The following is an 18,862-nucleotide window of genomic DNA, read 5'->3' on the forward strand; positions in this document are numbered from 1 at the left end:
GAAATACAGTGGGAGACAAAGAGGAAGCTGTACAGGCGTCCCTCCCATGGCAGAGCCGCCGCTGCGCTTAGCAGCTGCCAGGGACCGTGCAGAGCAGGGACCGTAAACACCTGTAAGAAGCACTGGCAGCAATGAGCCTTCTCTCCCTAAAAATGCACAAACACCCTCACTCAATTTTACATATGATCTTAGGGAACTCCCAGACCCACTGAGCCGTCTCTGGATCCCCCAGGAGATCTGGGTTAGGAATCTATGGTCCATGCATGCTATCTGTTATTTATAAGAATGAAGTGGTCTAATAATAGGTTAAAATATTAAGCACCTACTACCTGCCAGGCACTGGGCCCAACATCTCCCCTGCATTATTTTCATTTTAATCGTCACAACAGGACCTCACAAGGTCATTACTGTTATTTTCCCCAGAGGAGGAAACCAAGACTCACAGAGGTTAAGTGACTTGGCCAAGGCTACACAGCTAGTTTATAGAATTGAGGTTCGAATCCAGATTTAAACTCCAAAGCTGTGCAGTTGAGAGCAAGTGGTGATGCAGAAACTACCTTGTAGCAGGACCGCGGGGAAGGCCGCAGTCCCTGGAGGCTGGAGCTGAGGAGGGAGAGACTCGCTCGCTCACCCACACCACCATCTCCAGCAGAGTGCGGGTGACTCCAGCTCTGGGGCAGTTGGTGCTCATTCATGCCGCCGGGGCCTGAGCAGGGCCCAGCAGAGGCTGCCAGCAGCTGTCAACTCCACCAGCCTATCAAGGCGGCCATCAGAGACCCTCAGGCTTCTGTTTTTACCTTGCATTTCGAATTGCCTTTCCCCCCTTGCTATTTGTGGAACAATCTAATATGTTTTGGCTTCTTTTCTGATCTTCTGTACAACTGCCATTCTGGGATCTCTTCATTGTTCTCCTAGGCTAGACCCATTTCTTCTTGGGTCCCCATCATCCTCCATCTTGGGCTCCTTTCTATTTTGCTAGAATACATCCTCAAGCAATTGTTTCTTTGTTTTGCTGTTGTTTTGTTGTTTTTACCAAAAAAAATGGATTCCCTAAATTCAGAAAACACCTTTATTTTTCTCTCATGCTTGATGGATAGTCTGGCTGGATATCCAATTTTAAGTTCAATGTAATTTTCTCTCAGCACTTTTGAAGGCATTGCTGCGCTACCTTCCAACGTCTGGCGTTGCTGCTGTGAGCACCAGCATGAACTGTCCTTTATTTGTCGCTGGGCGCTTCTGAGAGATTTCTCAGGCTTTCTGCAATCCTCTTATTCATCTTTTAAATTTTGGTCCATCGTAGTTTAATACATAAGAGCTTCTCCTCTGAACATTTACCATAATACCTTATTTATTTAAGTCCTTTCCTGAATCTCTGATGTGCGAAGAAAAGTTTTTTGAAATGTTTATTGTTAAGTTTCCTCTTTCTTGAACTGTTTCTGCTTCTCTGAGCTGCAGGCAGGCTCTGTGGATGTCAGTGAGGTTTGCTGACTGGCAGGCTTGGGTTCAGCATACCCGGGTGGGGAGCTGGCAGGCAGGTGTGGCCCACCCCTCAGTGCCAAAACCAAAAGGGCCCTCCTCTGACCCTTTCCTGAGAGCCCTGGCCCCTCCTAGACTGGTTACTCCATTTCTGCAGGGACGTCTCGCAGCCTCAGCCTGCACGGAACTGGCGGAGTTTACAAGGAGGGGGAAAGGAGGCCAACCTGACGATCACGTGGCAGGCTACAGCCACTTCTTCCATCAGTCCCCATCCTGGTTTCTGTGACCACTTCCTCTTCCGCTATCCCAGCCTGACTCCCCCAACCACCCCAAAACAAAATAACACAGCACCCCCATAGAGTTCTCTTCCTTTTCATCTGAGCTGAGGCTTCCTCTCCACCCATTTACCCATCGATATGATTTGACCCATTCCAGTATTCCAGAAAAATCTTGTAACCTCTGATCCATTGATGTGCTATCCAAGTTATCCTCCCCCCACACCAATTCTCAGCTCTTTTACTAGTTTGTCTTGTCCTTCTTTGTCTTTCTTTAGATGGATTCTCAGGAGGAAGGAGAGGTAAATGCCTGTATCCCGTGTCCCATCTTGAGCCCCAAATTCCAGGCTAGGCTTCTTCGTGGGACTATGATGTCCATTCTACAGGCGAGAAAACTGAGACTCAGAGAAGTTAAGGATCTCTTCCCGAACTCAGGAAGGACTAGTTGAGAGAGACGCCTGAAGACCGCGAGGTAAGATAAGTTGTGGAAAAGGCCGAAACAAAGAGTGAGCAGACTGGTTACAGGCGGCCATGAGGGGTGACACTTGAACAGAGCAAGGAAATGCCAAGAAAACAGATTTTATGTCAAGAAAAAGAGCTTTCTCAAGGAAGAGTTGCCTGGAGCAGGAAGGAGCTGTGTCAGGAAGCTGACACATCACAGACTGTGTTCTTGTGCTGCCTAGGGGACAATGGAAACCCCTGAGAGGCCGTGACGAAGTCTGCACCTGCTCAGGACATTCTCCCGCTTGGATGGAAACGCGAGGAAAACTTGGTGGGGGAGCAAGGAAACGCCAGGTCACAGGACGAGGAAGGAAGTTCCTCACGCGGACTGCAGGGGGCGCTCGAGGTCCAGAGGCAGGTGCGGAGGCGTTTGCTCTGAGCCCGGCGGCGCCGGAGTTTATTCCCCCCTCGGTCTGGCCGTGTCTGGGGCCCAAGAGATCCCAGAAAGGGCTTAGAACCCTAGACGAGGCTGCAGGGGAAGATAAATCAGGCCAAACTCTCCAAGGGCTGATTAGGTGTAAAAAGCCCTTAACAATGTGTGAACCACCCAGATTCATAGGACAGGAGGCTCTTAAAATAATTTGGCAATGTGGGTCCAAGAACCATGAAATCCTTATCTGTCCTAGTAGCTTCACTTCTGGAAAGCTGTCTAAAGAGCCACAAATTCAGGGGAAAATGAAAAAGCTTCACTCCCACGACAAGGTTCATTACAGTACCATCTACGATTGTGCAAAACGGGAAACGGCCTCGCGTGTATGAGGTGGTGCAAGGAAGCTGTGGCGCACACACGACAGGACAGGAGACAGCCGCAAAAACTGCAAAAACGCAGCAAATAATTACGGTAAGATCTGAAGTAAATATTAGGCTACAAATTAGGTATGCAGTCATTTATTTTGAAAAAGAAGCCACACAGAATACAAACTATGGAAATGAAAATACGCTACAAAGTCAACAGTGGTTGTGCTCAAATCACAGGTAAAAGGTAATCTTTACTTTTCCTTCTTTCTATTTTTCTGGATTTTCTGAAATTGAAGTAGCACATTTCTAACAAAAAATAAATAACTGTGTGACAAGGGGAAAAATGTATCCTTTGAGCCAGAAATTCTAGTGCAAGGAATGTTGTCTCCTCAGGAAAAAAAAAATCGTGAATACACACACACAAAAGCTACCAAGACGTTTGCCACATCATGGGTTTTAACAGTGAAGATTTAGAAATGGCAAAGTGTGTCAAAGTTGGGGACCGGTTAAATAAATCGTGCAATGAACCTACTAAAATAAAACTGATTTCACGGACAGAAGTTCATGATCTGACAAGCAAGGGAAAAAGTCATTTATAGACCAGTGTATACTGTAGGCTTCTGTTTTTATATTTGAAAGAACCATATTTTTTTAAATTTTTCAGAATGTCCGCAATAAACAAAGAAGGAAGAGGAGGGAGAGGGGAGCTAGACCCAGATGTTTCTGAACCTGAGGTACCGATGGCCTGAATTGTACAATTTATTTTTAGAGGCAAGGGTAGGGCAGAGTACTTGAAACTGAAACAGTCTTGGAGAATTTGGGCCACGTGACCACAATACCCATTGGCTCAATGGAGGCTTCCGTCCCTCTCCATGCCCAGCCTCACCATCCACCTTCCCCGGCGAGCGCCCTCACTTACGTTCTCGTATTTCAGCTCCCAAACACGTTTGTCAAGGAGGCAGGGCTGGGCATGACTGTCCGCATCGGACAGAAGATGAATCAGAGGTCCGAAGAGGCCAGCCGGAGATAAGGTAGGGGCTCTGACTCCCCTGGCTCCCTTGCCTGCATCTCTGAGTTGCTACAAAACCATCCTGGATTTGTTACAGGATAAAGTACAGCAGGGTTTCTCAACCGCGGCACTATTGACACGTTAGGCCAGATCATTCTTTTTGGGGGGAGGTTAGTCTGGACATTGCAGGAAGCTTAGTAGCGTCCCTGGCCTCTACCCATTAGATGCCACCACCATGACCACCATGACCACCAGCGGAGAACCACTGAAGGAAGGTGAGCTGTGAGACAGAACTTTGACGCTAGGTCAGGCTGCTCTGGGGTGGTTTCTGGGAGACGCAATGCTGCCTGTCCCCACACCTGGGCGGTGGGTAGTGGGGAGCAGGGATCTAACGAGGAAGGGAGAGCGGGGAGATTGCTTTATGCAAAATCACGGGCACCACCATGTTACGCACCTCCTGGCAGCACTTAGCTTACTGTATGTGGACTTCTTTTCTTTTCTTTACTTTTTTTTAGATTTTATTTACTTATTTTGAGAGAGAGAGCACGTGCGCATGAGGTGGAGACGGGGGTGGGGGTGAGGGGGAGGAGAAGGGGCAGAGGGAGAGGAAGAAGCAGACTCCCCACTGAGCAGGGAGCCTGGACCGGGGGATCATGACCTGCGCAGAAGGCAGATGCTTCACCGACTGAGCCGCCCAGGCGCCCCCGTAGGTGTGGATTTCTTATTAAATGCCTCCTTGCCCAGGTAGTGGGTTCTCAGAAAAGACAGACGTTGTCACTGTCCTGCTCACCTCTGTACCTGCCATCCCTAACACAATCTGTGGCTTAAGGCAGTGTTCGATGAACGTTTGTGCTAGAGAAGGAAAGAATTCACCACCACGTTGCTCATTACTAAAAGCAGGATGGTGGGGGCCACAGGGTAACTTCATTAAGACATACGTAATTTAACCTGACTCTTCATGACCCAGCCTTCAAGGGGTCCCATAAAAACAGGTGAGCCCGAAGTCAGACTCTCAGTTCTCACATTAATTCATTCACTCAGCATTCGAAGACATTTCAGGTACAGAGGGAGCTTTGCTAAGCATAGAAGGGGGGAGAGGAAAGAACCTCCTTGCTCAGCCTCTGCCTTTAGGAACCTCAGAATGTGTCAGGGAGACTGTTGGACTACCCTCTCCCCTCTCCTACAGGGAAGAAAATACCTAGACAAAACCTCATAGAAGTTCCAAGAACGACGGTTACGTCTGGCTGCAGGCAGGAGTGAAGACTTCCTGGAAGAGGGGGTATCAAAGCACTGTTTGCTGAGCACCTGTGACATTTTCAGCAATCTGTGTGAAGAAGCTCCTGAATGTTCACCATAACCGAAGGGGTAAGGAGTATGATTATCCCCAGTGAATAGTGGAGGGAAGCTGGTGAGATTCAAAATCAGGTCTGACCCCAAAGCCAGGCACTCTGAAGAACTTCAGTCTTCACTCGCTGCATTTAGGAAGAAGGTTCTCACAGGAGTGTCAGGGTGGTCTGGATAGTGTGAGCAGTGCAGGACCCCCATTATCCTGCTGTGGGAGCCCAGCAGACACCCAGAATGTCTCCTGCAGTTTGGGGGCCTGAGGGCTTTCTTCTCGTGCCCCAGCTAAAATGGACCCTTCCCTTGTCATAACCCCCTCCCCGCAAAGCCATGGAGCTCCTGCCCCCACCATGCCCAAGAACCTTCTCAAGGGGTGGCCCTTGAACTCCAACCCACCAATGCCCAAATCAGCTCGTAGAGCCCTGACTCACTCAGGGTTTAATGATTCCCCCCCGAGGCCGCTCATTGAGAGGAGACCACCTCTGTTCCTCTTCTATTGGGGGGCCCCTTGGGGAAAACTCTGCATTACACTCCTTAGAGCTCGGAGGTATTGGCAAGATTGCTGGGCTCAACCTGGCCACTTTCTGAAACCTGGAAGCATGGAGGCTGCCTTTCCCCGCCTCCTCGTCTAACACTTCCCATCCCACGAGTGTTCAGAGAGAGCAGAATCTTCCTGTGGCCTTTAGAGCCCACGCAAAAGGTGCCAGTGCCTGGCTAGGAAGGATGCAGGAGGGCAGGGGACACGGAACCAGCAGCCACGTTGGATGTGAGCACTCAGGGGATCAGCCTGGTGTAGGGCAGTATTTCCCTGATTGCTGTCCTTCCAGAACCACCTACTCGATTTTAGGCATAACCACATATCACCTGGTCTATTATTATACTTAAATTTATTTTAAAAGGAGGTCTTGTATCACTACTGCAGAGGAGAAACTGAATCATTTGCCATAAACAGGAGGTAACCATGGAGATAGAGGGTTATTAAATTTCTAGCTAAGTTGTTCTATGGCAGGCTGAGGCTCCCTCCCCATCCTTACCCTGACTCTTACCCTCTCTGTGACCCCGGCCCCTTCTGCTGCTTTAGTTGCCCCCTTGGATAAAATTGCTCACTCAGCATTCCCTCTACTAATAAAGGCAGATCTCTCCAAGAAATGACTTTACTTGCAGAGAAGCACATTTGCAAATTCTTTCAGTCCACCGCTCCTAAACTCTCTGTCAACTGTTCGGTCCCAGCATAGTAAATTAGGAGACCCTTTGAGGACAGTGCAACAGCCCTGTGTGGCACTGGATCGATTTCAACCCAGGCGGGACTTGCTGGACTCCTTGCTCTTTTCTGAGATCATCTCAGAAAAGATGAACTACCCCAGGGGCCTCCAAATGGCCTCATCTGAGGCTCAATCCCAAGGAAGTCTGAGAGGCCTGAGGGGGACGGAGGGGGTCCCTGCTCTGGCTGAGTGTGTTGGCATGCACATTTCACCTGCGCCGGCAAGTCTTAGACACTGAAGCCTTGAGGGCTACAGGCAGCGCTGGACCTGGGGCCAGAGTAGCCTTAGGCAACATGAAGACAAACAGGACATGAGCTGCAGGGCTAGAGCTGGTGAGCTCTGCCGTCTGAAACCGCAGAAGCCAGCGTTGAGCACCCACTTAGGCTTCCCATTAAACACCTCGATAGATCACACCATAGCCTCTCCTGAGACTCTTGGTTCTCCTCTTCTGCTCTTCTCTTCTTTCACCACTACTGATGCTTAGACTCACAGGCCAACACATGTGGGACCTGCACAGCATGGAGGAACCAGCTGGCTCCACCCCTCAGGTGAGGCCACTTGGAGGACCCTGGGGCAGCTCATCTTTGGGGGAAGGGAGGGTTTCCAACCAACATTTGAAAGTGCTTGTCCAGCTCTGATTGAGAACAGAGGCTCATGCTGCATGGGGATATTTGGAGCAGTGCTCAGTTTCTGCTCCAGTCTCAGCAGAACCACACTCCGAAAACTCACCAGACCTGCCTTCCATGGGGGGCAGCCTAGGGATCACCTCTACAGAGGGGGGGGGTGCGGGTCCTAACGGGGCATCTCCCTGAAAGAAGTGGAAGCTAGGGTGGAGAGGTGAGAAGAACCCTTTGAGAGGGGTTATGGAGGAACGTGCATTCTTGGGGAGGTAGTGGCTGTCCCCCTCCCACCTTCACCTTGCCAACATTTTACTGCAGGGATCCTGGGATTCATTTCTCCCCTCCTCCCTCCTCCCTCCCTCCCTCCCTTCCTCCCTCCCTCCCTCCCTCCCTTCTTTCCTTCCTTCCTCCCTCCCTCCCTCCCTCCCTTCTTTCCTTCCTTCCTTCCTTCCTTCCTTCCTTCCTTCCTTCCTTCCTTCCTATTACTCTCTTTAAAACTCTATCTCTAGGAACGCCTGGGTGGCTCAGTCAGCTCAGGTCCTGATCTCAGGATTGAGCCCCACATGGGGTCCCTGCTCATCAGGGAGTCTGCTTGTCCCTCTCCCTGTGCCCTCCGCCTTGCACACACTCTCTCTCTCAAATAAATAAAAGCTTAAAAAAAATAAAACTCTGTCTCTAGATGAGCCTTGTGCTAGGAAGCCGATGCAGCTAGGTGGAAGGGGCTTGCATGACCCCCCCCCCCAAAGCGAGGCCTCCCCGTGAGGGGTCACCAGGTGACTGACCGTCTGAAATGCCACCATTAGCAATTCTTTCTTTTACTTCAATAGCCCTTGACCAGTTATCTAACGCTTTCCTTTGCTCCTCTGCTTCCTGGGGATGGAATGTGTTTGCTGAGCAAGGCCAGTGAGGCTCAGAGGAAGGAAGTCATCCGTTCCGGATCCGGCTACATCACTCCAGTCTCTGTCTTCTGTGGTCCCAGGGCTTCCTCCTCTTCTGTCTATTCTCTGTGTGTCTTATAAGGACTCTTGTCACTGGATTTAGGGCCCAATCCAGGATGATCTCCTCTCAAGATCCCTAACTGAATGACATCTACAAAGACCCATTGTCCAAATAAGGTAATAGTTAGAGGTTCTGGGATTTGACACGGATATGTTTTGGGGGCCATCTCTTCAGCCTACCACAGGCACAAGGGACTCAACAGAAGGAAAAGACGAAAGGAGAGCTGCTTCCTTTTGGAGCTGGGATGCAGTAGCCACCTAGTACCAGCACCCTGCTCCCCCCATAACTGCCCCCAGTCACCCCAGCCCTGTCCTTTAGGCTTCCTAGAGCCCCGCCCCTCCCAAATGCAGTTTGCAAGGCCCTTCCATTTGTGTTATGATTCTTTTCCCATCTCGTGGGGGATGAGGGAATGGGGTCCTAGAGCAGCAGGGTGCTCAGCACCCCATTTGGATGAATTGGGCGCCCCAGAATCCTAGAATAAGAGGAGATGAGAGGCAGGGAAGGGCTGGGGAACCTGCAACGCCGCTTTGGGAGGGGGGGAGGGGGGGGCGAAAAGTGCGCACTTTATCTGCCGGGGACTGCTGCAGCGGCAGACGCGTCCCCATCGGTGCTCACGGCCGCGCGCACACGGGCGAGCGGGGAGTGTCGCCCCTGTGCAAGCAGTGGGAAGCGGCCCCGGAGGGGGGGTTGGGGAGCACGCGCGCACCCAGCAGTGCACGCGGCGGCAGGGTAGTGTGGGGTGGGGTGCGGTGCGCTGCGGTGGGGCGGGGGAGGGGTACCGCTGCCTCAGTGCGCGCCTCCGCCGAAGCCCGCGTGCCCAGATGGAGAGAGGGGGCGCCGCGCGCGAGCGGGCTGTGCTTGCGCGCCCCCGCCGGGGCCTATAAAAGCCTCGCCACCTGCTGCCACCAGTGCGTCCAGTTGCCCGGAGAAGCCAATTCACCTCCTCCAGCGGCAGCTCCTCTGGACATGGACCCCGAGACCTGCCCTTGCCCTACTGGTGAGCCCCCGCCCCCAGCCCGCGGCACAGCGCGCCCCTGACTTGCAAAGAATCCCGCGCCCTACGGACCCGCTCAAGGACATTTGGGGGAAGGGACCCTCCCTGTTTGCCGTTTTTAACCTCGTCGAAGGGTGGACGTGGCTATATCCCAGAGGGCACTGAGATTTGACACCCCATCTCCTCCTTTAGGCCAGGCCCACCCCGGTTTTAGCACATTTAACCCTTCCTGTGGTGTCCCCCCCAGGCGGTTCCTGCACCTGCGACGGCACCTGCAAGTGCGAGGGATGCAAATGCACCTCCTGCAAGAAGAGTGAGTGTGGGGACCCCCGCCCCCTCTTCTCCCTGAAGTTGGCGTCTGTCTAGGCAAGATGGAGAGACCCCAGGCCCCCTATTACATTGCTTTTGACTCCTGCTGGGACAGAACCACCTGGGGAGACCATAAGATAGAGTCGCCGAGGACCCACCCCCAGTGATTGCTGCAGTGGGCCTGCGGCAAGATGTTTTCGTAAATCCTTGGCTTCTAATGGGGAGCTGGGGTGGAGAGCTGCAAGCCTGGTCTGAACCCTCACCTCCAGACCTCATGCCTGGGGAAGCCGTTGGCAAGACTGGGGGCCAGCTCTGGAGTTCTGGTGGCTTGGTCTCTCTCAGGCCTTTGAGGATGCCCTCAAATTGACCTCCCCTAGTCTCCCCAGGAGCAGTGTAATTAATGTGCTTGGGGAGTAGGAGGTGGGAGGAAGGCTCCTTTCCTCCCTGGTGCATAAGACTAACCACAGGTCCTCCCACGGATCTCCCGGAACCCCTACACCTGGCCATCTCAGCTCCTCCAAGTTTATCCTTCAAGTCCCTTTTCAAGGCCATTCACCCTCTGATGCTTTCTCCTTATGGTCCAGCACTACCCCACCATCCCCAGGACTCCCCTGCACCCACCGACGGGGCTGTGGGCCACTTACTGGACACTCGTCTCCCGTGGTAGCCCAGCATGCAACCGACAGACCACGGATGCTGAGTCCAACCGGGCGTGCGACCAGGCCCCTAGCATCCCTCCTTGTCCCCCTCCCTTTTGATGGGGACAGACGCAGGGAGAGGCCATCAGACTGGTGGCTCCCGATTTTATCTGCAGGCTGCTGCTCGTGCTGCCCTGCAGAGTGTGAGAAATGCGCCAAGGATTGTGTGTGCAAAGGAGGAGAGGGGACGGAGGCCGAGGCCGAGAAGTGTAGCTGCTGCCAGTGAGGACGTGCCCCCCCCCCCGCCCCGTGTGGACCGGGGGTGAAGAGTGCTGGGTGGCTTGGTGCCATCTCTCCTGTGGTGAGGCTTGGCTGTGTCCCCTTCCTCTGCCGGCCCCTGGCAAGTGACAATAAATCCCATGAATGGCATAAGCCGAGGACTGGTCTCTTCTTAAAGGGGAAGGGTGTGGGGGTAGGGGGAGCCTAATCTGAGGGAACTGCCCCGTTGAAAAGTGAAATCCTGAGACATGGCCTCTGTTCTATTTGGGGCTGGGGACTGGTCTCTTCTTAAAGGGGAAGGGTGTGGGGGTAGGGGGAGCCTAATCTGAGGGAACTGCCCCGTTGAAAAGTGAAATCCTGAGACATGGCCTCTGTTCTATTTGGGGCTGGGATGGAGCTCTGTGGGGCGGAGTACATACCCCCCCCCTTCAGATGCACTTGAGCCTCCTGCTAAGTCAAGCTCGAGGCTGGGGACAGAGAGACCAGACCCACATGTGTGTCTCTTGCTCGCACTTGTCACCTCACATTCTTCATCTGTACAATGGGTTCGGAGGGAAGTTAAAACCAGGCCCCAGTCCCAAAGCCCTGAGATTCCTGGAATGTTCTAGTTGCTCCTGCAAAGCTGCCTGTCGTCAGAGCCATCAGAGGAGAGAGTCCAGGAGGCCCAGGGGCCTGTCTTGGCAAACCGTCAGCTGCGTTTCCAAGTTCACCACCCTGAATAGCCTGTCTCCCCGAGACAGATTGCTCAGCTCCTTTCAAATCATCTCGTTTGGCAGTTTGTCTCCAGCCCCTTTTTCTTCAAGGGCAAAGGAGGGTAATAAGGGCTTTTATCCACTGTGGTTGTGATCCAGTCCTTGGTGAAAGAGAACACTCAGACCTACCTGGGTTGGCTGGGAAGGGAGAAACAGAATTCTGGGAGACAGAAGTTTCCCAGCAAGAGGTTACAATGCTGTAAACACATCCATTTTCCTCCAAGGTAGTTTTTCAGGACAGCTCATTCAAAAGCCCACCAGGATTTATTTTTAAGACCTAATAGGCTGAGTGTAGAAACAGAGTGCGAGAAAAGCCAAACCAGTTTTGAAAAGGGACAGCAAAAAGGGTTTGCTCTAACCCGCTAGCATTACTTGTTCTAAAGCTCTAGGGAGTGATGTCAGCTTAGGAGTAGATCCGTTGGACAGAGAAGAGGGTCCAAAAACAGACGTTGGGCAGCTGGGAGTAAGAGATGATCAAGTTAGTGGCAAAAGGATACACTAGTCAGTGGGAAGCATTGGAGTAGCGGCCGTCCTTTTGCATATGATGTAAAAAGTATTTTTCGATTGACTTAAATACTTAGGTGCAAAATCAAAGCTATAAAAGAATCAGAAGGGGAAAATAGGATGTTTATTACTCTGGAGTGGAGATGATTCTTTTAAATAAGATATAAAAGAAAAGATTGATGCATTTGAGATTACCTTGTGCTAAATCCTTTTAAGTACATTGTCTTACTTGATCCTTAAACTCTAAAAGAATAGTAAGATGATTATACCCATTTTACAGATGGGGCAGTAGAGCTTAGGGTAATCTGCATGAGGTCTGTTAAAAGATAAACTGAGGCATAATGTGTTTATTTGAGCCAACATTGATCCAAATCAGGCAGCCTGCAGTCTGGCAGAGAGAAAGGAGCTCCAGGGAGCACAAAATGAAAGATTTTTATAGGCAGAAGGGAGCAGGACCAATGGAGTTATAATAGGCCAAAAAAAAAAAAAAAAAAGAAGAAGAAGAAGAAGAAAAAGAAAAAGAAAACAGAAAAAGAAGAAGAAGAAGAAAAGAACAGACTCAGGTCATGATCTCAGGGTCATTGCTTCCACCTATCACGTAGCTAGAACCTGGTAGAGTCAGGATCTGAACCCAGGCTAACTGACTAAAATCAGACCCTTAAACCTACCCATGCTTGTTTTCTTGCTTCTGGCTACCTCGTGTTACAAAAAGCATCAAAACAACCTGAATCACCCCGCACTCGTGAGGACGGTGTTTTTGTCTGTTGGAACTATTATAACGAAATTTTACAGGCTGAGGAGCATATAAACAACAGACATTGTTTTCTCGCAGTTCTGGAGCAGAGAAGCCTGAGATCAGCCAGCATGGCCGAGTGAAGGCCTCTTCTGGGTCAGAGACTTCTCGCTGCAGCCTCACGTGGCAGAAGGGACTAGGGAGCTCCATGGGGTCTCTGCTACAAGAGCGCTAATCCCATTCCTGACAGCTCCCCCTCATGACCCAAGCACCTCCCAAAGGCCCAGGAGACACAAACCTTCAGACCAGAGCAGATGACTGCCATCAAAAAAACAAAATAACGAGTGTTGGCAAGGACGTGGAGAAACTGGAGCCCTTGTGCGCCAGGGGCGGAAAGGTGAAATGGCGCAGCCACTATGGAAACAGTATGGCGGCTCTTCAAAAAATTAAAGATAGAATTACCATAGAACCCAGAAATTCCACCTTCAGGTAATACCCAAAAGAATTGAAAGCAGGGTCTCAAAGAGATATTTGTAGACCCGTGTTCATAGCAGATTACTCACAATAGCCAAAAGGCGGAAGCAAGGTAGGTATCCATTGATAGATGAATGGTGTATACCTACAGTGGAATATTACTCATTCATTGAAAGGAAAGAAATTCTGGCATATGCTACAACGTGAAGTTGTAAGCCAGTTACAAAAAAGACAAAACTGGGGGCACCTGGGTGGCTCAAGCCGGTTAAGCGTCTGACTCTTAATTTGGCTCAGGTCATGATCTCAGGGTCATGGGATTGAGACCCTCTAAGAGCGTGGCTCAGCACGTGGAGTCTGCTTGTTCCTCTCTCTCTCTCTCTCTCTCTCAAATAAATAAATAAAACCTTTTCAAAAAATATTAGAGGAGGGGTACCTGTGTGGCTCAGTCCGTTAACCGTCTGGGTCCTGGGATCGAGCCCCAAGTCTGGTTCCCTGCTCAGTGGGGGGCCTGCTTCTCCCTCTCCCTCTGCCCCCTGGCTTGTGCTCTCTCTTTCAATCTCTCTTTCTCTCTATCTCAAATAAACTCTTTTAAAAACTAAAAATAAAAAAATATTAGAGGAAATGTTAAAAAAAAAAGACAAAACTGTATGATTCCAGTTATATGAGGTACCCAGAGTAGTCAAATTCATAGAGCCAGAAGTAGAACGATGCTTACCAGGGGATGGGGATGGGGGGATGGGAAGTTGTTTAGAGGGTACAGAGTTGCAGTTTTGCAAGATGACAAGAGTTCTGGAGATTGGTTGCGTAACAATCTAAATGTACTTAACATTACTGAACTGTACACTTGAAAATGGTTAAGGGCCTAGAGGCTCAGTCGGTTAAGTGTCTGCCTTCAGCTCAGGTCGTGATGCCAGGGTCCTGGGACCAAGCCCCGCATTGGGCTCCCTGCTCAGCGGGGAGCCTGCTGCTCCCCCTGCTTGTGCGCGCGCTCTCTCTCTCTCTCTCACAAATAAATAAGTAAAATCTTAAAAAAAAAAAAAAGGATGATGTGAGGCTCTGGGAACTGCTGTGGAAAGACCACCACAACCTATAATTAAGTAAAAACAAGCAAATAAACAAACAAAAACCCCCAAAACCAAACATGTAGAACAGTAAATATAGTATAATACTAATTACATTAAAAAGGGAAATTAAAACGTCACATACAGGGACGCCTGGGTGGCTCAGTCTGTTAAGCGTCTGCTCAGCTCAGGTCGTGATCCCTGCGTCCTGGGATCGAGCCCCACTCATTGGGCTCCCTGCTCAGCAAGGAGTCTTCTTCTCTCTCTCCCTCCTCCTCTGCCCCCGACTGCCAGCTCCTGCTCCTGCTCGCTCTCTCACTCTCTCTCTCTTTCTTGTGCACGCTCTCTCTCTCTCTCAAATAAATAAATAAAATCTTCAAAAAAAAAAAAAAAACCTTCCTATGTATATGGAGAGTGGGATTTTCCCAGACAATCAAGGGGGATCCTTAGCTTTATTCATATTAACCTTTTACAAAGAGACTGCATTCACTTCTGTTTGGTTAATTTTTACATATGCAAGTGAAAACCGCAACTTACTTTTTTTTTTTTCACTCAACGGTCTGCCTTGGAGATATTTCTGTGTTGGGACCTAGATAGCTAATAACTGCTATAGAGTATAGCATGGAATGATTATATCATAGTTCATTTCAGAATTTTCTTACAGACTAATGGATGGATATTTAGGTGGATTCCACTTTTCCAACACGCAGACTGCGGCTCCTTCTCGTACACATGTGTCAGAGAGTTTCTCTTAGTTGTAAGCTGATTTGTCAAATTGCTAGAGTACAAGAAACAGCGCTTTCAATAGATCTGGCCAAAGGCCCTCCACTGGGACTGTTCCAGCTTGCATTCCACCAGCAGTGTCTTGAGAGTGTTCAGTGCTCCGTTTCCTCATCAACCCTGGGTATTAACCTTGAATTTTTTTGTCAACCTGATGGGTAAAAAATGACACCTTAGATTTTAAATTATACCTTTCCTTTTAACAGTAAGTCTGAGCACCTTTCCAGTGGTTTCTTGGCCCTTGGTTGTCATTTTCTGTGAACTTCTGCTTCATGTTCTTTGTCCCTTTTTTTATTCATTTGTTTGTAGTGTTCTTATTGATTTGTAGAAGCTCTTTATATATTGTGGCCACCGATCCTTTGTTTTCAATATGCTTTTTTGTTTTTCGGGAAGTTCTCAAAGATTTTGGGCTTCTGGTGGAATTCTCTTTTCTTGTTCTTAAACCCCTTTTTAAGATATAGTTTACGTGCTATAAAATTCACTGATTGTAAGTGTACAATTCAATTATATTAACAAGTTTTTAAGAGTTGTAGCACCATCACCACAATACAGTTTTAAAATATTATCATCATCCAGAAGTTCTGCTGTGCCTATCTGCAGTTTGTTCCTGCTCCCTCCACCAGTGGCCTTTCTGTCTCTATGAGTTTGTCTTCCCTAAACATTTCATATAAATGGAATCCTATGTAGTCTTTTGCATCCTTAGCATAGTGTCTTTGAGATTCAAGCCATGTAGTTGCATATCTTAGTAATTCATTTTGTTTGTTTGTTATTGCCGAATAGGTGTTTCAGGGGCCACATTCAGTACGCCACGTTCTGTTTACCCATTCACCAGTGGATGGACGTTTGAATTGTTCGCACTTTTTGGCAATTTCAAATAATAGCTATGTTCATAAGTGGCTATGAACATTGGTGCACGAATCTTTGTGTGGACATATGTTTTTATTTTTCTTGGTTAGATATTTAGGGGTGGAATTGCTGGGTCTTACGGTAGCTCTTGTGTTTACTTTCTGGAGAAATTGCCAAATTGCTTTCCAAAGTGGCTGTTCATCTTACATTTCCACCCGCAGTGCCTGGGGGTTGCACATTTCCCACATCCTCACCAGCCCTCTTAGGTGAATGTTTTACCCTAGCGATTCGTAGTCGGTGGAAAGTGGTATCGCATTGTGGTTTCAGTTTGCGTCTCTCCAATACCCATGATGTCAAGCATCCTCCCGTGTGCTTAAGAGCCATCCGTAGATCTTCTTTGCTGGCATGTCTATTCAGATATTTTGCCCGTTATAAAATGTTTTACTGGGGTGAAATACACATAACATAAAATTTACCATTCTAGCAATTTCTAAGTTACAGCCTAGTAGCCTCGGACGTATTCACATAGTTGTACAACCGTCACCACCGTCCGTCTCCAGAACTTTTCCATCTTCCCAAACTAAACTCTGTCCCCATGAAACAACAACTCCCATTCTCGTCTCTCTGTAGCTCCTGGAAACCACCAATCGGCTTTCTCTATGAATGTGACTACTCTCCGTGTCTCATGTAAGTGCCTTCATACAATATTTATTTGTCCTTTCGTGTCTTATTTCATCGAGCGTCACATCTTTAAAGGTCATTCATGTTATAACATTTGTCAGAACTTCATTCCTTTTGGGGAATGAAGCACTTGTCCATCGCGTGTGGATACCACACTTTATTTATCCTTTCGTCCATCAGTGGACTTTCGTTTTGTTTCCACTGTTTGGCTATTGTAAATAACGCAATGGGCACGAAGGTGCATATATCTTTTCAATTTAGTGTTTTCATTTTCCTCTGATAAATACCCAGAAGTGGAATTGCTGGATTATGTGGTAGTTTATTTTTGATTTTTTGAGGAATCTCTATACTGTTCTCCAGAGTGGCTGCACCAGTTTGCATTCCTACCAGCAGTGCTAGAGGGTTCCCCTTTCTCCACATCCTCATCAGCTCTTGTTATTTCTTTTCTTTTTGATAATAGCCATTCTAGCAGGTGTAAGGTGATGCCTCATTGTGGTTTTGATTTGCATTTCCCTGATGATTAGGGATGCTGAGCATTTTTCACGTACCGTGGGCCATCGGTATGTCCTCTTTGGAGAAATGTGTCCTCTGCCCATGCTTTAATCAGATTGTTTAGTTCTTAGCTATTGGGTTATAGGAGTTCTTTATATACTTTGAATATTAACCCCTTATCAGATAAATGATTTGCAGACATTTTTTTTTTCCATTTGTAGGTCGCCTTTTCATTTTGTTGATGGTTTCCTCTGCTGTGCAGAAGCTTTTTAGTGCAATGGAGTCCCATTTGTTTGTTTTTGCTTTTGTTGCCTTTGTTTTTGGTGTCAAATCCAAAAAAAAAAAAAATTCATCACCAAGACTGATGTCAAGGAGCTTTCTGCCCATGTTTCTTCTAGGAATCTTATGGTTTCAGGTCTTACATTCAAATCTTTAATCCAGTTTGAGTTATTTTGTATATACGATATGAGATAGTGGCCCAGTTTCATTCTTTTGCATGTGGCTGTCCAGTTTTCCAAGCCCCATTTATTGGAGAGACTGTCCTTTGTATATTCTTGGCTCCTTTCTTGTTAATTAATTGACCATATATATGTGGGATTATTTCTGGGCTTTCTATTCTGTTCCATTTGTCTATGTGACTGTTTTTATGCCAATAGCATACTGTTTTGATTACTACTTTGTAATATAGCTTGAAATCAGGGAGCATGATGCCTTCTGGAGGCATTCTTTAGTCTTCCATCATTCAGCCTTTTAATGAATGACCTTTTCCCTCTTCCCATGGGATTTTGAGCAGACACAGGAGACGTACATTTTCACTGAGATGCCATCTCAACCCGCCCCCCCCCAAAAAAACATTTCCTCACAAAGAATCTTTATGACTGCCTAAAAATCCCCACGCCCTGTGATGGACACTGAGGAGAGATGAAAGGAAATGGGCCCTGCTCTTCAAGGAACTCACAGACCGGTGGGGAGGGTAAAGCCATCACAAGAATCCGGAGTGGAATCCTGGATGCTTTATTTATTTTTTCCATTTAAATTCAATTAATTAACATATAATGTATTATTAGCTTCAGAGGTCGAAGTCAGTGATTCCTCAGTCTTATATAACACCCAGTGCTCAATGCACCACCTGCCCTCCTTAATCCTGGATGCTTTAGAAACTGGAAGAAACTTACGGACCATGGTACCCAGGCTCTCCTCATTTTAGAGTTTAGGAGGCTGAGGCCCAGGGAGGGTGAGGAGGTACAAGCAAAAAGCTCTGGTGGCTTTAAGAAGGGAGAGACTCCACCAGGATGGGAGATCAGGGAAGACTCCTTGGAGGAAGAGGCATTTGAAATAGGTTTTTGGGGACAGAAGGAGGGAGCAAAACTTAGAGTGTGGAGTGTCACGTGTGTTTGAAAGAAGGTATGGGATGCCCTAGAATCCTAGGGTGGAAGTGGTTGGAGACAGAAAAGGGAAGTTGAGGCCAGAGTAGTAAGAAGGGAGTGATGCCAGGTGTTTGGCTGCTCCCTGAGTTCAGGCTTTCCGAGCTGACGTTCCACGAGGCAGGTCTCGCCCTTCAAGGAGCCCCCTTACTGGCTGCTGGCAACACTCCATTTTCTCCATTCCTCTGCATTATTAAGCACCCACCGTGAGCGGGCACTGTGGCAGGTGCCAGAGCTAGCACAGCGAGCACAGCAGACACAGCCCACGGCCTAGCGGACAAAGACTAAATAAAAAACCACAACCGCACAGTGCGGTCCGCTGGGAGCGGCCTGAGCGCTCTGGGGAGAGCGGCCTGCCTGCGCCGTCACTGGCAAATGGCTTTCCGCAGCGTCACGTAGCCTCTCTGGGCCTGCGCTCGTCCCCTGTCAAATGTGGACAGCCCCCGTCTTAGCTGCCAGAAGAATCCCCCAGCCCCTGGCGCGGGGCCTGGAGGACGTACATGTTAGCGGCTCTGTCGCTCCTGCCTGTCATCGCAGTAAGCGCCACGGAGAAGGCGGACGCTTGCAGGGAACAGAGAGACTCCGACGCTCTGGCTTCTGGGAAGGCTGTTCTGAGGAAGTGCCCTTTACGCGGAGACCCAGCAAATGCCAGGCACAGGGGTGGAGAGAGCCTC

At 48.9% G+C, this 18,862-nt stretch overlaps 1 protein-coding gene across 2 annotated transcripts; it reads left to right on the top strand.

Annotated features, from left to right (window-relative positions):
• The first annotated feature begins 7,967 nt into the window (after positions 1 to 7,967).
• LOC103673778 (metallothionein-3) lies at positions 7,968 to 10,588 on the top strand. 2 transcript variants are annotated; one of them, XM_040633327.1, is made up of 4 exons: positions 7,968 to 8,337; positions 9,131 to 9,218; positions 9,463 to 9,528; positions 10,339 to 10,588. In XM_040633327.1, exons 1-4 carry the CDS (start codon positions 8,305 to 8,307, stop codon positions 10,446 to 10,448), a joined length of 297 nt encoding a protein of 98 aa, XP_040489261.1. In that variant the 5' UTR covers positions 7,968 to 8,304; the 3' UTR covers positions 10,449 to 10,588. The 2 variants fall into 2 exon arrangements, with proteins under 2 accessions (XP_040489261.1, XP_040489262.1); XM_040633328.1 differs by having other exon boundaries at positions 10,109 to 10,429.
• The last annotated feature ends 8,274 nt before the right edge of the window (positions 10,589 to 18,862 follow it).

This window comes from Ursus maritimus, unplaced genomic scaffold (genome assembly GCF_017311325.1).
Source record: "Ursus maritimus isolate PB19 unplaced genomic scaffold, ASM1731132v1 scaffold_19, whole genome shotgun sequence".
Taxonomy (NCBI): Eukaryota; Metazoa; Chordata; class Mammalia; order Carnivora; family Ursidae; genus Ursus; species Ursus maritimus.